The 13,404-nt window shown below is 41.3% G+C and overlaps 1 protein-coding gene across 1 annotated transcript; it reads right to left on the bottom strand.

Moving 5' to 3' along the window:
• Window positions 1-1,508: 1,508 nt before the first annotated feature.
• Window positions 1,509-13,009, bottom strand: LOC124411326. Its single transcript, XM_046890411.1, has 3 exons — window positions 12,871-13,009; window positions 3,933-4,330; window positions 1,509-2,015 (listed from the first exon to the last, which is right to left on the bottom strand). Exons 1-3 carry the CDS (start codon window positions 13,007-13,009, stop codon window positions 1,857-1,859), a joined length of 696 nt encoding a protein of 231 aa, XP_046746367.1. The 3' UTR covers window positions 1,509-1,856.
• Between the last annotated feature and the right edge of the window lie 395 nt (window positions 13,010-13,404).

Genomic DNA, 13,404 nt, shown 5'->3' on the forward strand with positions numbered 1-13,404 from the left:
TTTTTTTTTTTTTTTTTTGTTTTTTTGCTCCCTTCGTTTCGAATTCGCAAATTTATATCACACGAATTTTCACGCATTGCCCAAACTGCTTCTGATGTAATGCACGAGCGTTTATTATACGTGTACACAAAATTTTAATAACAACTAATGAGGGATCGATTGGAAAAATTATAAGAAAGCGTCGGGCGAGGGCATACGATCGTTAAATGTCTACATAAATTTTAACTGTTCGAAAAAATTTATGCATATGTGTGTATATGTGTATATATGTATAAATATATATATTTACACACATATGTGTATGTACGTGTATGTAATTAATTAATTAATACATCAATTAATTGATCATTAATTTTTATTTATTCGTAATGAGATCATCGTTTGATTATTCAGTAAAGTCCTCTTTGGATCTTGCCATTGTTTATTCGATCGGCAACAAGTAGATCATATACTTTGTTGTAACCACTTGCGGTGAAAAATGAGTAGATTCGAAATTATGATACATGCGCACGCGTTTGTGTGTTTACGTGTAAATGCTTCTCATTTTCACTGTTAGGTAGATAATGCGTTCAATTCTTATCTCTTCCTCTCCTTCCTCTCTTCCTTTCACTTTTCCTGTACGTAAAGTGATAATAAGAGAGAACAAGAAAAGATGACATTGAATGATAAAGAAAAACACACACTCGCGTGTTGTAAATTTGTTTGTCAAAATTTTTTTTCACCTATGTGAAAATTATATTTTCCTATGTTTCTTTTTTGTTGTTTTTTTTTTTTTTTTTTCTCATCACCTTCGAAACACCGCGAAGAACACAGAGTTCAAAAGTCGCGAAAGAAGCACAATACCATCAAATCCGTTCGCTCTTGCGAAAAAGAAGTATTTTTAAGTGAAGAAAACTTTTAAAATGAGTATAAAAGTTAGGCGACAACTTTTGGCTTCGGTTGTTATTTATTCGGTGAGGTGATGAAAAAAAAGAAAATAAAAATAAACAACAAAGAAAGATTGTGAAACACGATTAAGTGGAAACAACGTGACGTATATTACATTATTATGTAAAACCGAATGCGAATTATTTCCAGAGAGAGATGTTTTTTTCTCACCGTTAAATATAAGTTAAATTATAGGTACTTAATAACGCACCTTTAAGATGTATATATAATTATATATATACACATATAAATGTATAATAATAATTGCGTAATATTCGCGTCCGCTAAACCTAAAACATACTCATGTATATAAATCGGGGTGGTTATACAATTATATCCGTATTATCTCATATCAATAATAACATTATATATCCGATGGTTGCTATAATCCCTAGTTCGTTTGTTATCCAATAATATCGTAATGCAATTGATTTATTCACTTATATTCAATTATTTAATAAGCTTCAATTATTTACTTCATCAATTTATTTACTCATCGATTTACTTATTTTTTTTTTTTTTGTCATTTCATTCACCGTCCGTCGTCGGCCCGCGTCCAGCGGCGCGCCTCGCGTTTCGAATTTCGCAATTGCGGACGATTTTCGAACCGCCATAATTATAGCCGACATTTGATTCCTCCGTATCAACATTCGCCACCGCTAATTATCACCGGCGAAGAGGAATCGTAGTCATGGGCTAGGACTGACCTGGATCTGAGATCTGTGGCCAAGCTGCGTGCAGCCTCTCAACACGTCCGGCTCTTCTTCCTCTTCTTATTTCTCTCTTCCTACTCCTTCTCCTCCTCTTCTTCTTTTTCTGCTACTTATTCTCCAAGAGCTTCCTCTGGCGGTTGACGAGAAAAAACAAAATCAGCAAACATTCCGGCGTAAGGAGACGCCGTCTTCTCCGCGAACCGCTGCTCCAGGGTTCTATCGCAAATGGGACACCAATCGCCATCCCAAATACAACGCGACTGTCGTCCAGAGCGTTTCTCGGAGCGGTGCCGGGATCAAAAGTGACAAGAAACTATCCGCCGACGAGTCATCGCCACCGATAACCGGTAGACTCGATTTCTCGGCCTGGGAATCCTGGAAAATAGCAAAGCAAACGAAAAAAGAACATTATTAAGAGCCAATCGATTTCACGATCGGACCAAAATTATTCACAAGGTTTTCGAAAATCCAATTTTCAATTCTATACTAACGATTTTTTTTCAAGCTTCATCAATTTTTTTTTTTTTTTTTTTATTCATCCATCGAAGATCAATTTTCATTTTCACCACCGCATCGCTATGGTGTATACCTATATATAACATATTAGGATGAAAGAATTAAACACGGGCAATTAAATGCGCCGTGATGTCTGGGGATGAGTTCCCTTTGTGCAGGACTTATATCTTGACCCCATTCTTAGTTTCCGATGCCCATTGCCGTTGTCTTAATCTATATACACGCGAGGGCATGGGTATAATAAATAAAGAAATAAGAAGAATAGAAGGCGGAGAGAGCCCAATCTCCGGCGGTGCTTTTATGGCCGACCATAATATCTGGTCAGGACCCTTCGCCCCGATCGAGAATACCGACTTGGCCTACCACCCCACAACATTCGGCCGGGTCACACCGTCCGAGAAAAGATTATCACGCTTCTACACGTGGAAATGAAGCTTCGCATTAACCGAGAATTATGGGCCGCTTCTATTCCCTCCTCGAATACTATAATACACATCACAAGGGGGGAGAAAAAGCCGTGAAACTTTCTGTTAATTATTTACAGCCATCCCTCCTGGATATCGTGTCGTAAATATACATATACACACGACTTCTGAAATGGCTGAGGAAAATATCTCCTTAAGACTTTCACGCGTGCATGGTGTGGTGGAAATTGGTGGTAAGACAAGTGCGGAAACACAGAGATCCATCCAACGTGCACTTAGCAGTTACACGAGAAACTCTCGAGTACGGAAGGAGAATGTAAGGTGCACAGAAAGAAGCTAGGAAGTTGACTGACATCGGCACAAAGAAGATCTCAAGATAGAAGGACACTTCTGATGAAATTGGTTAGATCCGAGTGTCTCTGGATTAACAGTCTCCGGAATTAAACGGGGCTTGAGGTGGCACCCTTTTCTTTTGTGGGAGAGAAGATTGTTAATCGAAAAATCTCTTCTTCTTTCTCTTCTCCTTTCCGTTGTATAGGGTACTCCAGAGTGAAGTGTTCCCCTCTCTTCAATTAGACGACGACACACTTAATTCCTCAATTATCGGTTCATAGCCAGATCGAGTTTTATACTCAATCCTCAGATGTAGGTACCGGAGAAACTTCATCATCCCCAATTGTCAGACGGATGATGCGGATCGTCTTTAATCTCGGCACCCCATCATTGGTCTCTTCGACTTCGTTCGTTCGTTCTTTCCTTTTTTCATCATCGACTACCGCAAACAAGCGGGAGAAGAGAAAATCCGATGTTATCGAGGGGGGAGAAGAGAAACGGGCCTTGCGTCTTAACCGAGCTCGATACATATTTGATCAAACGACCCCGTCGCTACCGCAGAGACTTTGACAAAGTGTGGGATTCGCGGGTCACCGCAACGCCGGAACGGTGGTTGCCACCATGGGATATTTATTGCGCCCCGGGGATCAGAGGGTGATAACTAAATTCGCATTTATGGCCGTAAGTTCACGCCCCGACAAACCCTCCGCAAGCGATTCTTGTCGCCGGACAAAAACGACGACTCCGTACCTGATCGTGAGTGAGTTGGTGTGAAAGACCGACTGCTGGACTAGGAAAAAGACGCTTGCTACTGTCCGACATCGAAAGTGCATCTAGCCGTCCTATAGGCACTCGATTGCCAAGTTCTAGCCGTGATGCAATCCAAGAACTGACCAATCCATTATCCAACTTCGAAAGTAGGTATCAGGTATAGACCAGATCGAAAGGCACGGTGTCCAGGACGATTTAAGAGTCCCCGCGGTGAAAAATGTACTTGAAAACCAATCGGTGGACTTACCTTGTTCTTAGAAGCGTGAAAGTCATCGGCGATGTTCCTGAGGTTGGCGCCAACGCTTGCCCACTCGTTCTCATCGGCGACATTGCCATTCAGGGAGTAACTGGTGCTCGGTTGTTCCTTCTTGAGTGCCGAGTTTTCGGACACTAGACGTCGTCTCCGGGGACGAGGTCTTGGACTGGGTACAGGAGCCGAAGGGTTCAGCTCCGGGAATTGAAAGGCAACGTCCCTCGTCGGGCTGCTCGGAGCAGAGGCTGTGACCTGGGGCATCGGGGGTGGGAGTTGTTCGATGGCCGATGAAACGAGGTCCGGCAATGGCAAACGGGAAAGGTCCGAATCCACCAGGACAACAGGGGGTTCTCGCGATCCTGGAACCTCACCGGATCGCCGGTTTACTCGGTCTGAAATCACAAGAAGAGAATACGACTGGTTAAAAGTTGTCTTTCCTTTCATTTTTTTTCGCAGGGAAAATGGTTTCCAAAAGATGAGCGTTACACGTGAGTGGCTTTATAGTTCAATACTCTTATCAACACGTAACGAACTTTGATTACAGTTGGTTTGGAACTTCGTAAAGAAAGTTCCGATCATACTCTGAAGTAAGGTGTAGAACTATATTCAGGGATCAAATTGCTATCTCATTGTGCATAAGGACCAGCCAATCCTGAGTTCGAGGACTCTATAACGTCATGACGAACCGTGGGTCAGTTTCGGGTGAGGATGGGTACATATTTGGTGTTTGCATGCCCTGCACAAGCGTTACGGTATATGCTCAACGAGTCGGTATACACGCATGTATACAGAGCATAAGTATGATACATGGTGGTGGGTTTTGGATGAGGTTCTTTGTTTGTAAAGCACATTGAGAATGAGGTAGAGGATAAGGATGAGGACGAAGATGAGGTCGGCTTTGGCTCACACAATCAGTGAGTTTGTAGACAGCGAGTCTCGCCTGGCTACCGCTTTATCTAAAGTTCCAGAGTAAACTGAGAGGACGGATTCGAGCGCTAACCGCTGCCGTCTCGTCGTCAAACTTGCACGATAGCGTGCGCCGGCAGGCAAGGTATATGTACACAGCGAAGAGAAGAGAAGAAAGGAGAGGAGAGGAAAGAAAAAGTAGAAGATAAGTTTATCGCGCTAGCTGGCGAGCTCAGCGCTCGTCCTTACATGCACCACACCACCAATTTTCCACGCAGCTGACACAATGATCGGTGAGGATGCTTTTTCCGATAAACAATTATTCTTTTAATATTTTCATTCCAATTTTCAATCCGACGATCCTTATATATTATTGTCTACGCGAGAATCCTGCAATATTTTATACACTGCACCAGGCGTGTGCAACGCACATTGCATGGTAGGTAGTGCCTAGCTTGGTGTGTATATATCGGAGTCCAAATCCATCCTTGACATTTAAGATCATAGAAAATACTCCAGCATGAATGCATTGACGACGTCTCTCTTTCACTTGTGCAACTCCAACTGTGCAACGGCTTCTACGGTACAACAGCAACCATGACACCGTCATACTACTTATAATATATATGGGCTACTACTACACAGGCTTGAACTGCTGCTTTTGCTGCTGCTGCCTGTTGTGTTCACAGTTGCGTCGATTTGTAAATAGAAGGTTTATGCCTCTCGGAGATATGTGTAAACACACCCACACCCACTCACACGCTAAGTACAACACGTTGCACACAAATCGATTCATCCTATAACGCGGCGGCGATTACGCACACCGCATAAATCGCGTACAGGGGAATACACGGTTCTTTGTCCTGGGCTCGGTGACACCGCACGTTCCATCATGTATAATACATCCCTACGACCATCTAAACACGCATACCTACAACAGGTTAGTGCTACGATTTTTTGATTAGCGTAAAGCATGGTTTCGTTTCTGTATAATATGATCCCCCATCTTTTTTTTTTGGATCATCGAATTTCGGTTCTTCAAAGCGCTTTTTCGCCAAAAAAAGTGTATAGTTGAGATAATTTGTGCAATTCCAGACAGAATGAGAAGTAAACTGAGCCATCGTGAGACTGTTTTCATGCAATATTCAGGTCGTTAGTCGGAAGAACGATGCACCGTCGAAATTTGAATACTTTCCGTTCGTTTGTTTATTTGTGATATATAAAGAAAAGGGGTGAGTTTCCTCGGTCGGTAAGGACAGGAGTACTAAATACCCTTAATACACACACGAGAGTCAAAGAGAGGTATCGCTGCAACGTGACACGAACTAACCCAATGCATGAACCCTAAGGACGGAGGGTGAGTGAGTGAGTGAGTGAGTGAGTGAGTGAGTTGCGTTGGTGGAAGTATACCACCAGCGGCACCATGACTGCGGCAATAAAAGGCAAGCGAAACAAAAGTCGAGCAAAAAGTGCACCAGCACGCACGTGGCAGGCACCCGCATGTGCACTTTGGCTTCGTGTGTCTTACAAGCCGCACGTATAAGCTTATGATACTACCAATACTGTATACACAATGCGTGTACATGTGTGTATACATTTATATATATATATACATGATCCACACATGTACAATATCTGTAACCCTAACGTAAGTGAAAAAGAGGCTAAAACGGTGATTGAAAAAGAAAGAAGAAACGGAGATAAATAACAAGAAGCGTGCTTGTGTGCGTACTACCAGACCCTTTCCTTTGTCCACGACCTGCGCACACAGAATCGCGTGTAATTATACTCTGTCAACGAAAATCGTGGCAAACGATTGTCTGTGTTTAGTTTCTGATGTCCGATAGTAAGAGTCAGCTCTAGCTCTCGCTGCGAGGTAAAAAGAGCGTCAAACTGACCGTCGCACACACACGGTATAGAGTTGTAGCTGTGTGATAGACTCAAAGAGAGACAGAGGAGAGGGAGTAATCTAACTTCGGATGTTATACCTATGCGTGGTACCAACGACGCGACATATGACATACTTATACTTGTGTGCGGAGGTTAGCCATGGAAATGCAGCAGCAATGAGCTAACTGTGATCACAGGCGGTGGAGGAGGGGGAGGAGGAGGTAGAGGACTGGAGTGGAGAGCGAGCAGACAAGTGACTGCATCGAGATCGGTTGATGCAGAGAGGCAGGCGGCCTAGCGTTGGATCGAGGAAAGAAGGGAGAAAAGCACAAAGAACTGCAGTAGCCAACTTCAAGGCCGTTAAGAAGTCGTGTATGATATATACACTTTCGCCGTCGACTGTGTGTGCGGCGCAGAAGATTCTTCTTTTTTATTTTTGAGCGGCGCACCTGCAGCACACAGCATCCCTAAATTTTTCAATATCAACGTCTCTTGTCCAATTGTCGAATATATTTTGTTTTTTTGTTTTTTTATAACAGGTTCTTGCTTATTTGTTTCACGGTAGAAGTTACAAGGATCATCGATATGTTAGACGTGCCAAATGAAACTATAACTTGGTTTCTATTTATTTACTTTTTTTTTTTTGTTTTCTTTCGATTTTATCTTATTCTTACAAATAACGTCATCGAGAATTTTTTTTTTTCATCGCAACGACAACGGTGAAAATTATCACGCTTGACGAGAAACGAACGAACGAACTACGCAGTCGATTTTTCCAATATTACGTAGAGGTACAAAGAACGTTCAACCTCAAGGATACGAATTATTCTCGCACTCGAAACCGTATGTGTACCTACATACTCACGCCGATATATATATATGTATACACCAATAACACTTAACGCGGGTAGACACTGCAGTACTTAGCGAGTGAGTGACTGATGCAATTAAAAAAGGCTGCAAGTACCCTTAGCCAAAAATTAAAAAAAAAAAAAAAACGGAGGTAAAAAATTGTTTTTTTTTCATTGCATGTGTAGTTAAATATCTGTTGAATTCATCTCTGAAGAAAAATGATACTTACACAGAAGTTTTTAATTCTCCACTTCAATTATATAAGAAACGGTGTATTATTCTTCCGCATCGAATCGTCGTGCAAAATATAATTCAATCGTACTAATAATAAACTTCCCCCTGAACGGAATTGAATTATTCATTCGTGTTTCTACTTTTTCTTTTTCTTTGTGTACTTTTTTTTGCGACAAATAATATATTTATATAAATACTTACGAGATACAAGATATGTAAACGAATGAAAAATGAAAATAAAACAACTTCAGTCTCTCCAATACCAATACTTATATAATTTGAAGTTGATATTAATACGCGCAAATAAAAATCCCACCGTCTATAACGTATAACCACGGTAACTTTTATTCATCGTTTGTGTGGGTTTGGAATTGAATAATGTGGGTCGTGGAACCGTCAGTGGATATCCCCCGAGAATCTGATGACTCCAATGACACACAGAGCTGGCTAATAAGCCGAAAAATTTCCTGACTGCATTTGAATGAATATTCGACTCTATTTATTCCTCAAGAATTATACAAATTGGCGAAATCGCACGGTATAGATAAAAGACTGATTGTGAGCTGACAATTCGTTATGTTATGGTCGTTTGTAATTAAGATCGTGTTTTATACTTGTATTTTATACCTACGTCAATCTGTTATCTGTAAATATATAAATAAAAGGCTACCATGTATTTTATTTATATACATGAAAGATAAGAAATCAATATTGAGTCACGCTCGGTGTGGTTACATCACGATTCATTTTCTCTTCTTTTTGTTTCTTATCTCATATTTTTCGAATATATTTTATCGGATCAATTGTGCTGGACAAATTATTCAATTAATGAATCAACAATAAAGTGAATGAAATCGAATTACTCATCACGCGAGCATGTCACTGCGCAAACGATAATAAAAAACACACAATAAAACGGGACAGCGAAAAAAAAACAAACAAACAAATGAAAAAATGGATCGCAAGTGATAATAATAACAATAATAAATATAATGATATAAACACTGCGTTAATTGACGCATTGGATTACGTAGCGAGTTGTATGGCTGGCATAGTGGGTCATCGTACAGCAGTAGTCACAGCAGCAGCAGCGATCACACACACACACACACACAAAAATCTATGAATGTATGGATACGTAGGTGTGTAATAATCAATCGTTGCACAAGACGTGGGTACAGTTTTTTCAGTTAGTCATTGAAACTTCCGCTTAAGCATGTAGGTACCATAAACATAGCTGCAGCAGAGCAGTTCGTCGTACACACACGTAATACGCGCATAAATAGCATAAGAGAGTTTTGCACTTGTGCAAATAATAGACTGCTGCAGAGGTTTTGTTGTAATTTTCATCATTTTTCATTTGCCTTTAATTTTTCTTTTTCCTAAAGAATAGGCATTTACCCCCCCCCCCCCCCCCCCCCCGGCAAGTTTCTCTTCTCTTTTCATCGCTTTTTCCTCGCAGGAGTTTGTGTTCTACGTATTGCAATATTACGCGTACAACGCCAATGCGCGAATCCTACGCAAAACTTGCCATCGGTGTGTCGCGCACAGCTGTTTCTATTAATATATCAAACTGCTATACATACTCACACAGAATCTGATGCAACAGTTCGAGCAAAGTTAGCGCGTTTGCTTTTCTCGCCTCGCTGCTAGTATAAAACCGCGATACCATAATTCCCGTGTGGAAAATCTCGCCTGATTGAGAGTCAACGCGTTTCGAATCGCGATCACGCTTTATATTGCAGACGATAACCGGAAGAAAGAATAAGAAGAAAGAAAGACGGAAAGGAAAAAATAGACAAAATCTAAATAGAAACGAATATTACCTTATTCTTTACACCTCGAGCAGGCGTCGATTTTTCAATTTTTTCTTCAAGACTATAAGAAGAATCGAATTTGCGCCGCCGTTTCTTTCCGTCGCGCGGTCGCTGAATTTACATAAATTATCATATTGAAAATATCGGTAGAGAAAGCGGGAGGAGGAGCAGTCGAGGCGAGTTCGAGAATGAATCACGATTTTTAAATCGTCAATACTACGTTTCTGATAGTCTTTAAAAATTCATCTCACAAAAAGGGCTGTCGCTACAGAAAATCGTCAACAATTCCGCCGAATTCTGCCTCCCCAGGATTTTTTCCGCCCCACACGAACCGATCTGAAAAATTCTCATAACGTGGCTCGAATTGTCGGAAACACAAAGAGCGAGTTTGAATTTCGCGCCATCGTTCCCGGGTCAGCGACCTTCGAAGGTCGAGTCTTCGCGTCGTCTCGAGCTGGGCCACGCTGCACTGTTCCACCGAATCCTCTCTGCCCCTCCTCTCTTTCTCTCTTGAAGTGAATAACGACGTACCCACTGGTTCCTATTCTCTTTCCTCCGCGTCAGCAGTCAAGAGTCGCACCGCTAGATCACGCCATTTGCATCATCCGAACTCGGAATGGCGTGTGGAACTTCTCTTGAACGGTGAAAACGGCGATAGGAACAACCTAACGGCTACGTGCACATGGTCAATACCGGAGCGCGCGCGGTCACCAACTTGTTCGAAAGAACCTCCTTTCCTCGGGAGAGAAAAAGAGAAAAAGAGAGAGAGGAGAGAGAGAGAGAGAGAGAGAGAGGGTCATGGTCGGACAACGTCTGCCGCGCTGGTTCCTCACGCCCACACTACCAGCGAAGGCGACGAGCATCCATGCCCTTCGTTGTTGGTGCTCATTTTATTGCACAACATTTGTTAACGTGCCAATTTTTCATTGGCAAAATCGGCTGGGTAATCCTCGATCGCGAATCCGGCGAATCCTGTAGTGATTACGAGGAGACAAAAACCGTTCGTTTCTGCGACACTCGAGTTCACGTTATAGACTGGCAAAGAGAAGGTGGACGATGACACGAGTACCAGTTCGGTTCGTTAATCGTCATTCGATCACCTATGGTGGACAATGGATTCATTATGAACGGGACCAATCGTGGAAGCGGTGAAATGGATGATGTGACATCAACTTTTCGCAGCAAAACTACTCTGTTGTTGTAACTAGGTTTCAACTTCTGAAGTTGGATGAGTTGTTTAGAGTGGGACGTTTAACTATATTGTGTAACTTTTACAAAGCGAAGACTCTGCCGGATGAATCCATGGGAAGTTTCGATTGAAACTTTTTCATGAAATTTATTACTTTTCGGAACATTATTGGGAGCTTCTTTTATTGAGAGTTTCAGATAGTGTGGAACCGTGTTCTGTTACGGTTTACTGAATTTCAAACAATTCCAAAATCGCGGAGTAACGATGTTTCCTAATCATAAATCGTTACGATAACGTTAGTAACCTCAATATGGTTGAGATTCGTGATGTTGAAGTTAGTAACGTTGCTGTAACGATGCATTGTTAGGAAAAATCGTTGCTTCGCACCTTTAGGATTGTCTAAAACTTAGTAAAGCATAATAAACCAAACATACTCTAAACTACTTGAAAAGCCAACTTCTAGAGAGTCATTTTAAAATTGCAAAATAATGAACTCTTCTCTTACGTTTCGGTGCGTTGATGTTCCTAACTTCAACCTCGTTGAGATTCTTCGTCGAATTTGACCTCTTTTTTCATTCCGTGTATTACATACATTGTTTTTATTGTTGCGTGCTGAGTTTATTCGGAATCAAACAATTCTGGGAAAAATCACACGAAGGATGATTCTGCGAAGCAGAAAAATCCGATCAAACGGATAACTTTCAACGGATCGTGTTCTCGATCAGTAAGGACTGCAGTCGACGATGAATCGATTAAAAATCGTAAGCGTATCTATTAAATATTCTGTTTTAGATAGAAACGATGAACTAAACAAAAATATTTGTATAGTCACGAAACTGAATAGCGCGAATGTCACGATTTTGTACGACGATGAAACTTCCTCAGAATATCAATCGAGATTTCGCATTAGTTTGAAAGCATTTCGTTTACGTTGTTCAACTAGACTTAATGCTTGATAAAAACCAAAATATTGTTTTACTCACGAGAATTTCGAGAGTAAAACTTTTCGTCAAGCAGCAGCGACAAAACTTGATAACAAAGTTTGCGATAAGCTGGCTGCACGATGTATCAAACTCATCCTCGACTTAGAAAGTGGAAGCCATACTTTAATCTGTATGAAAATTAAAACTGATTACAAGCTACCAAGATAAAAAAAGTACGTTAGAATCGAGTGTTAAAATTCCAACGTCTGACTAGCAGTGAATAAAAAAAAATCAAATTAGCGTGTATATTTTTTTCAGTAAGAATGCAACATCCATAACGATGTGTGTCCAGGAAAAAACTAAACCATGACAAATAAAATGTACTAATATTTTGCAGAACCAACTCTTTGAAAGTCATTCTAAGAATGCGCAATAATGACTTTTTCCCTGATATTTCGGTTAAGTTACCCTCACTAACTTCAGCCTCGTCATGTTTCTGCTCAGGAATATCATCCGCCTATTTTGGCGATATAACGCGATGACGTCCGCGTCACGTCACAAGAAAATACAAGCATGTTACAAAGCGTCGTCGTGCGAGTGGAATGCGGGTCAACGAAATGAAACAACGACCCCAATATGCATATATATATATATATACACACAAGGCTCGGAATGAATGTAGGTAGGATTATAGGTACTTTGAACCGGGCTCGCGTTTGAAATTTTTTACAGGTGATTCACGGCCCCACGTGGTCGAGAAGAGCGTCTCTCCTCTCAATCCTTTTCCTCTCCTCCGGCTCTCCATCAGCCTGAATCTTGTTTTCTATTTGTCAATCTGATGCAACCGACGATGATCGTGATGATCAGCAATGACACGTCATCGATAACCGTTAAGCACCAACGTGCCGGAGACTTGGAACGGTTCTTCTTTCCACGTAATTCGTAATTCGTAATTCGTGATTCGTTTTTGTTTTGGAACACCGTAACAGTCCAACCGCATAATCAACCGACGAAAGAGAAGACGGGGGCATGTTTTACTCTTAAACTACGATGTTTGGAGTCTCGTTTTTGCGGAACCGAGAACGAAACAGTGCATGGATTACATATATAAATAAACTCACGGTTCTGTCCTGGATTCTGGTAGCTCCTCATCCGTATAACCTGTTGCAGGATGCCGTAAACGTCGAGCAGCAGACCCTGCAGGCGTCGCTCTTGAGCCTCGGCTTCGTCTTCGCTCGGTAGAGCGAACGGTATGGCCATGGTCGTAATTATTCGATGATGAACAAGGCCAAGAAATTTGGTAAAATGAAGCGTTGTGGTTCACGAAGTTATTAAAATCGCCTAGTTTTTCCGCCACTAGGGGGGATACAAAGACAACTGCGATCTAAATACAGATTTCGATTTTGTTTATATTAGTCCGTCGAAATCCCGAGATGTTTTTCTTTTATTTTTATTACTTTTTCTTATCTTTTAGTGGCGTTCTTTTAATTTCACTTATCAAACGACGCGGATTATTTATATATAATTGTTCAAAATCACTGATGTTTCGATCCGATAAATTCACTGCTCCAAAGATCGACGTTTCGATCTCGCGTAAGGTGGGTCTTCAAAAGGTCCTCTGTCCATAGGTGCTGCTTCCTCGGCGTATTTCGTCA

Source organism: Diprion similis, chromosome 10 (genome assembly GCF_021155765.1).
Source record: "Diprion similis isolate iyDipSimi1 chromosome 10, iyDipSimi1.1, whole genome shotgun sequence".
NCBI lineage: Eukaryota > Metazoa > Arthropoda > Insecta > Hymenoptera > Diprionidae > Diprion > Diprion similis.

Coding starts and splice junctions, on each gene's coding strand:
- LOC124411326 (XM_046890411.1), bottom strand. CDS start 13,009: ATGGCCATACCGTTCGCTCTACCGAGCGAAGACGAAGCCGAGGCTCAA. Junction 4,331..12,870: donor CCAGAATCCAGGACAGAACC/GTGAGTTTATTT, acceptor TTGTGATTTCAG/ACCGAGTAAACCGGCGATCC. Junction 2,016..3,932: donor TTCACGCTTCTAAGAACAAG/GTAAGTCCACCG, acceptor GCTATTTTCCAG/GATTCCCAGGCCGAGAAATC.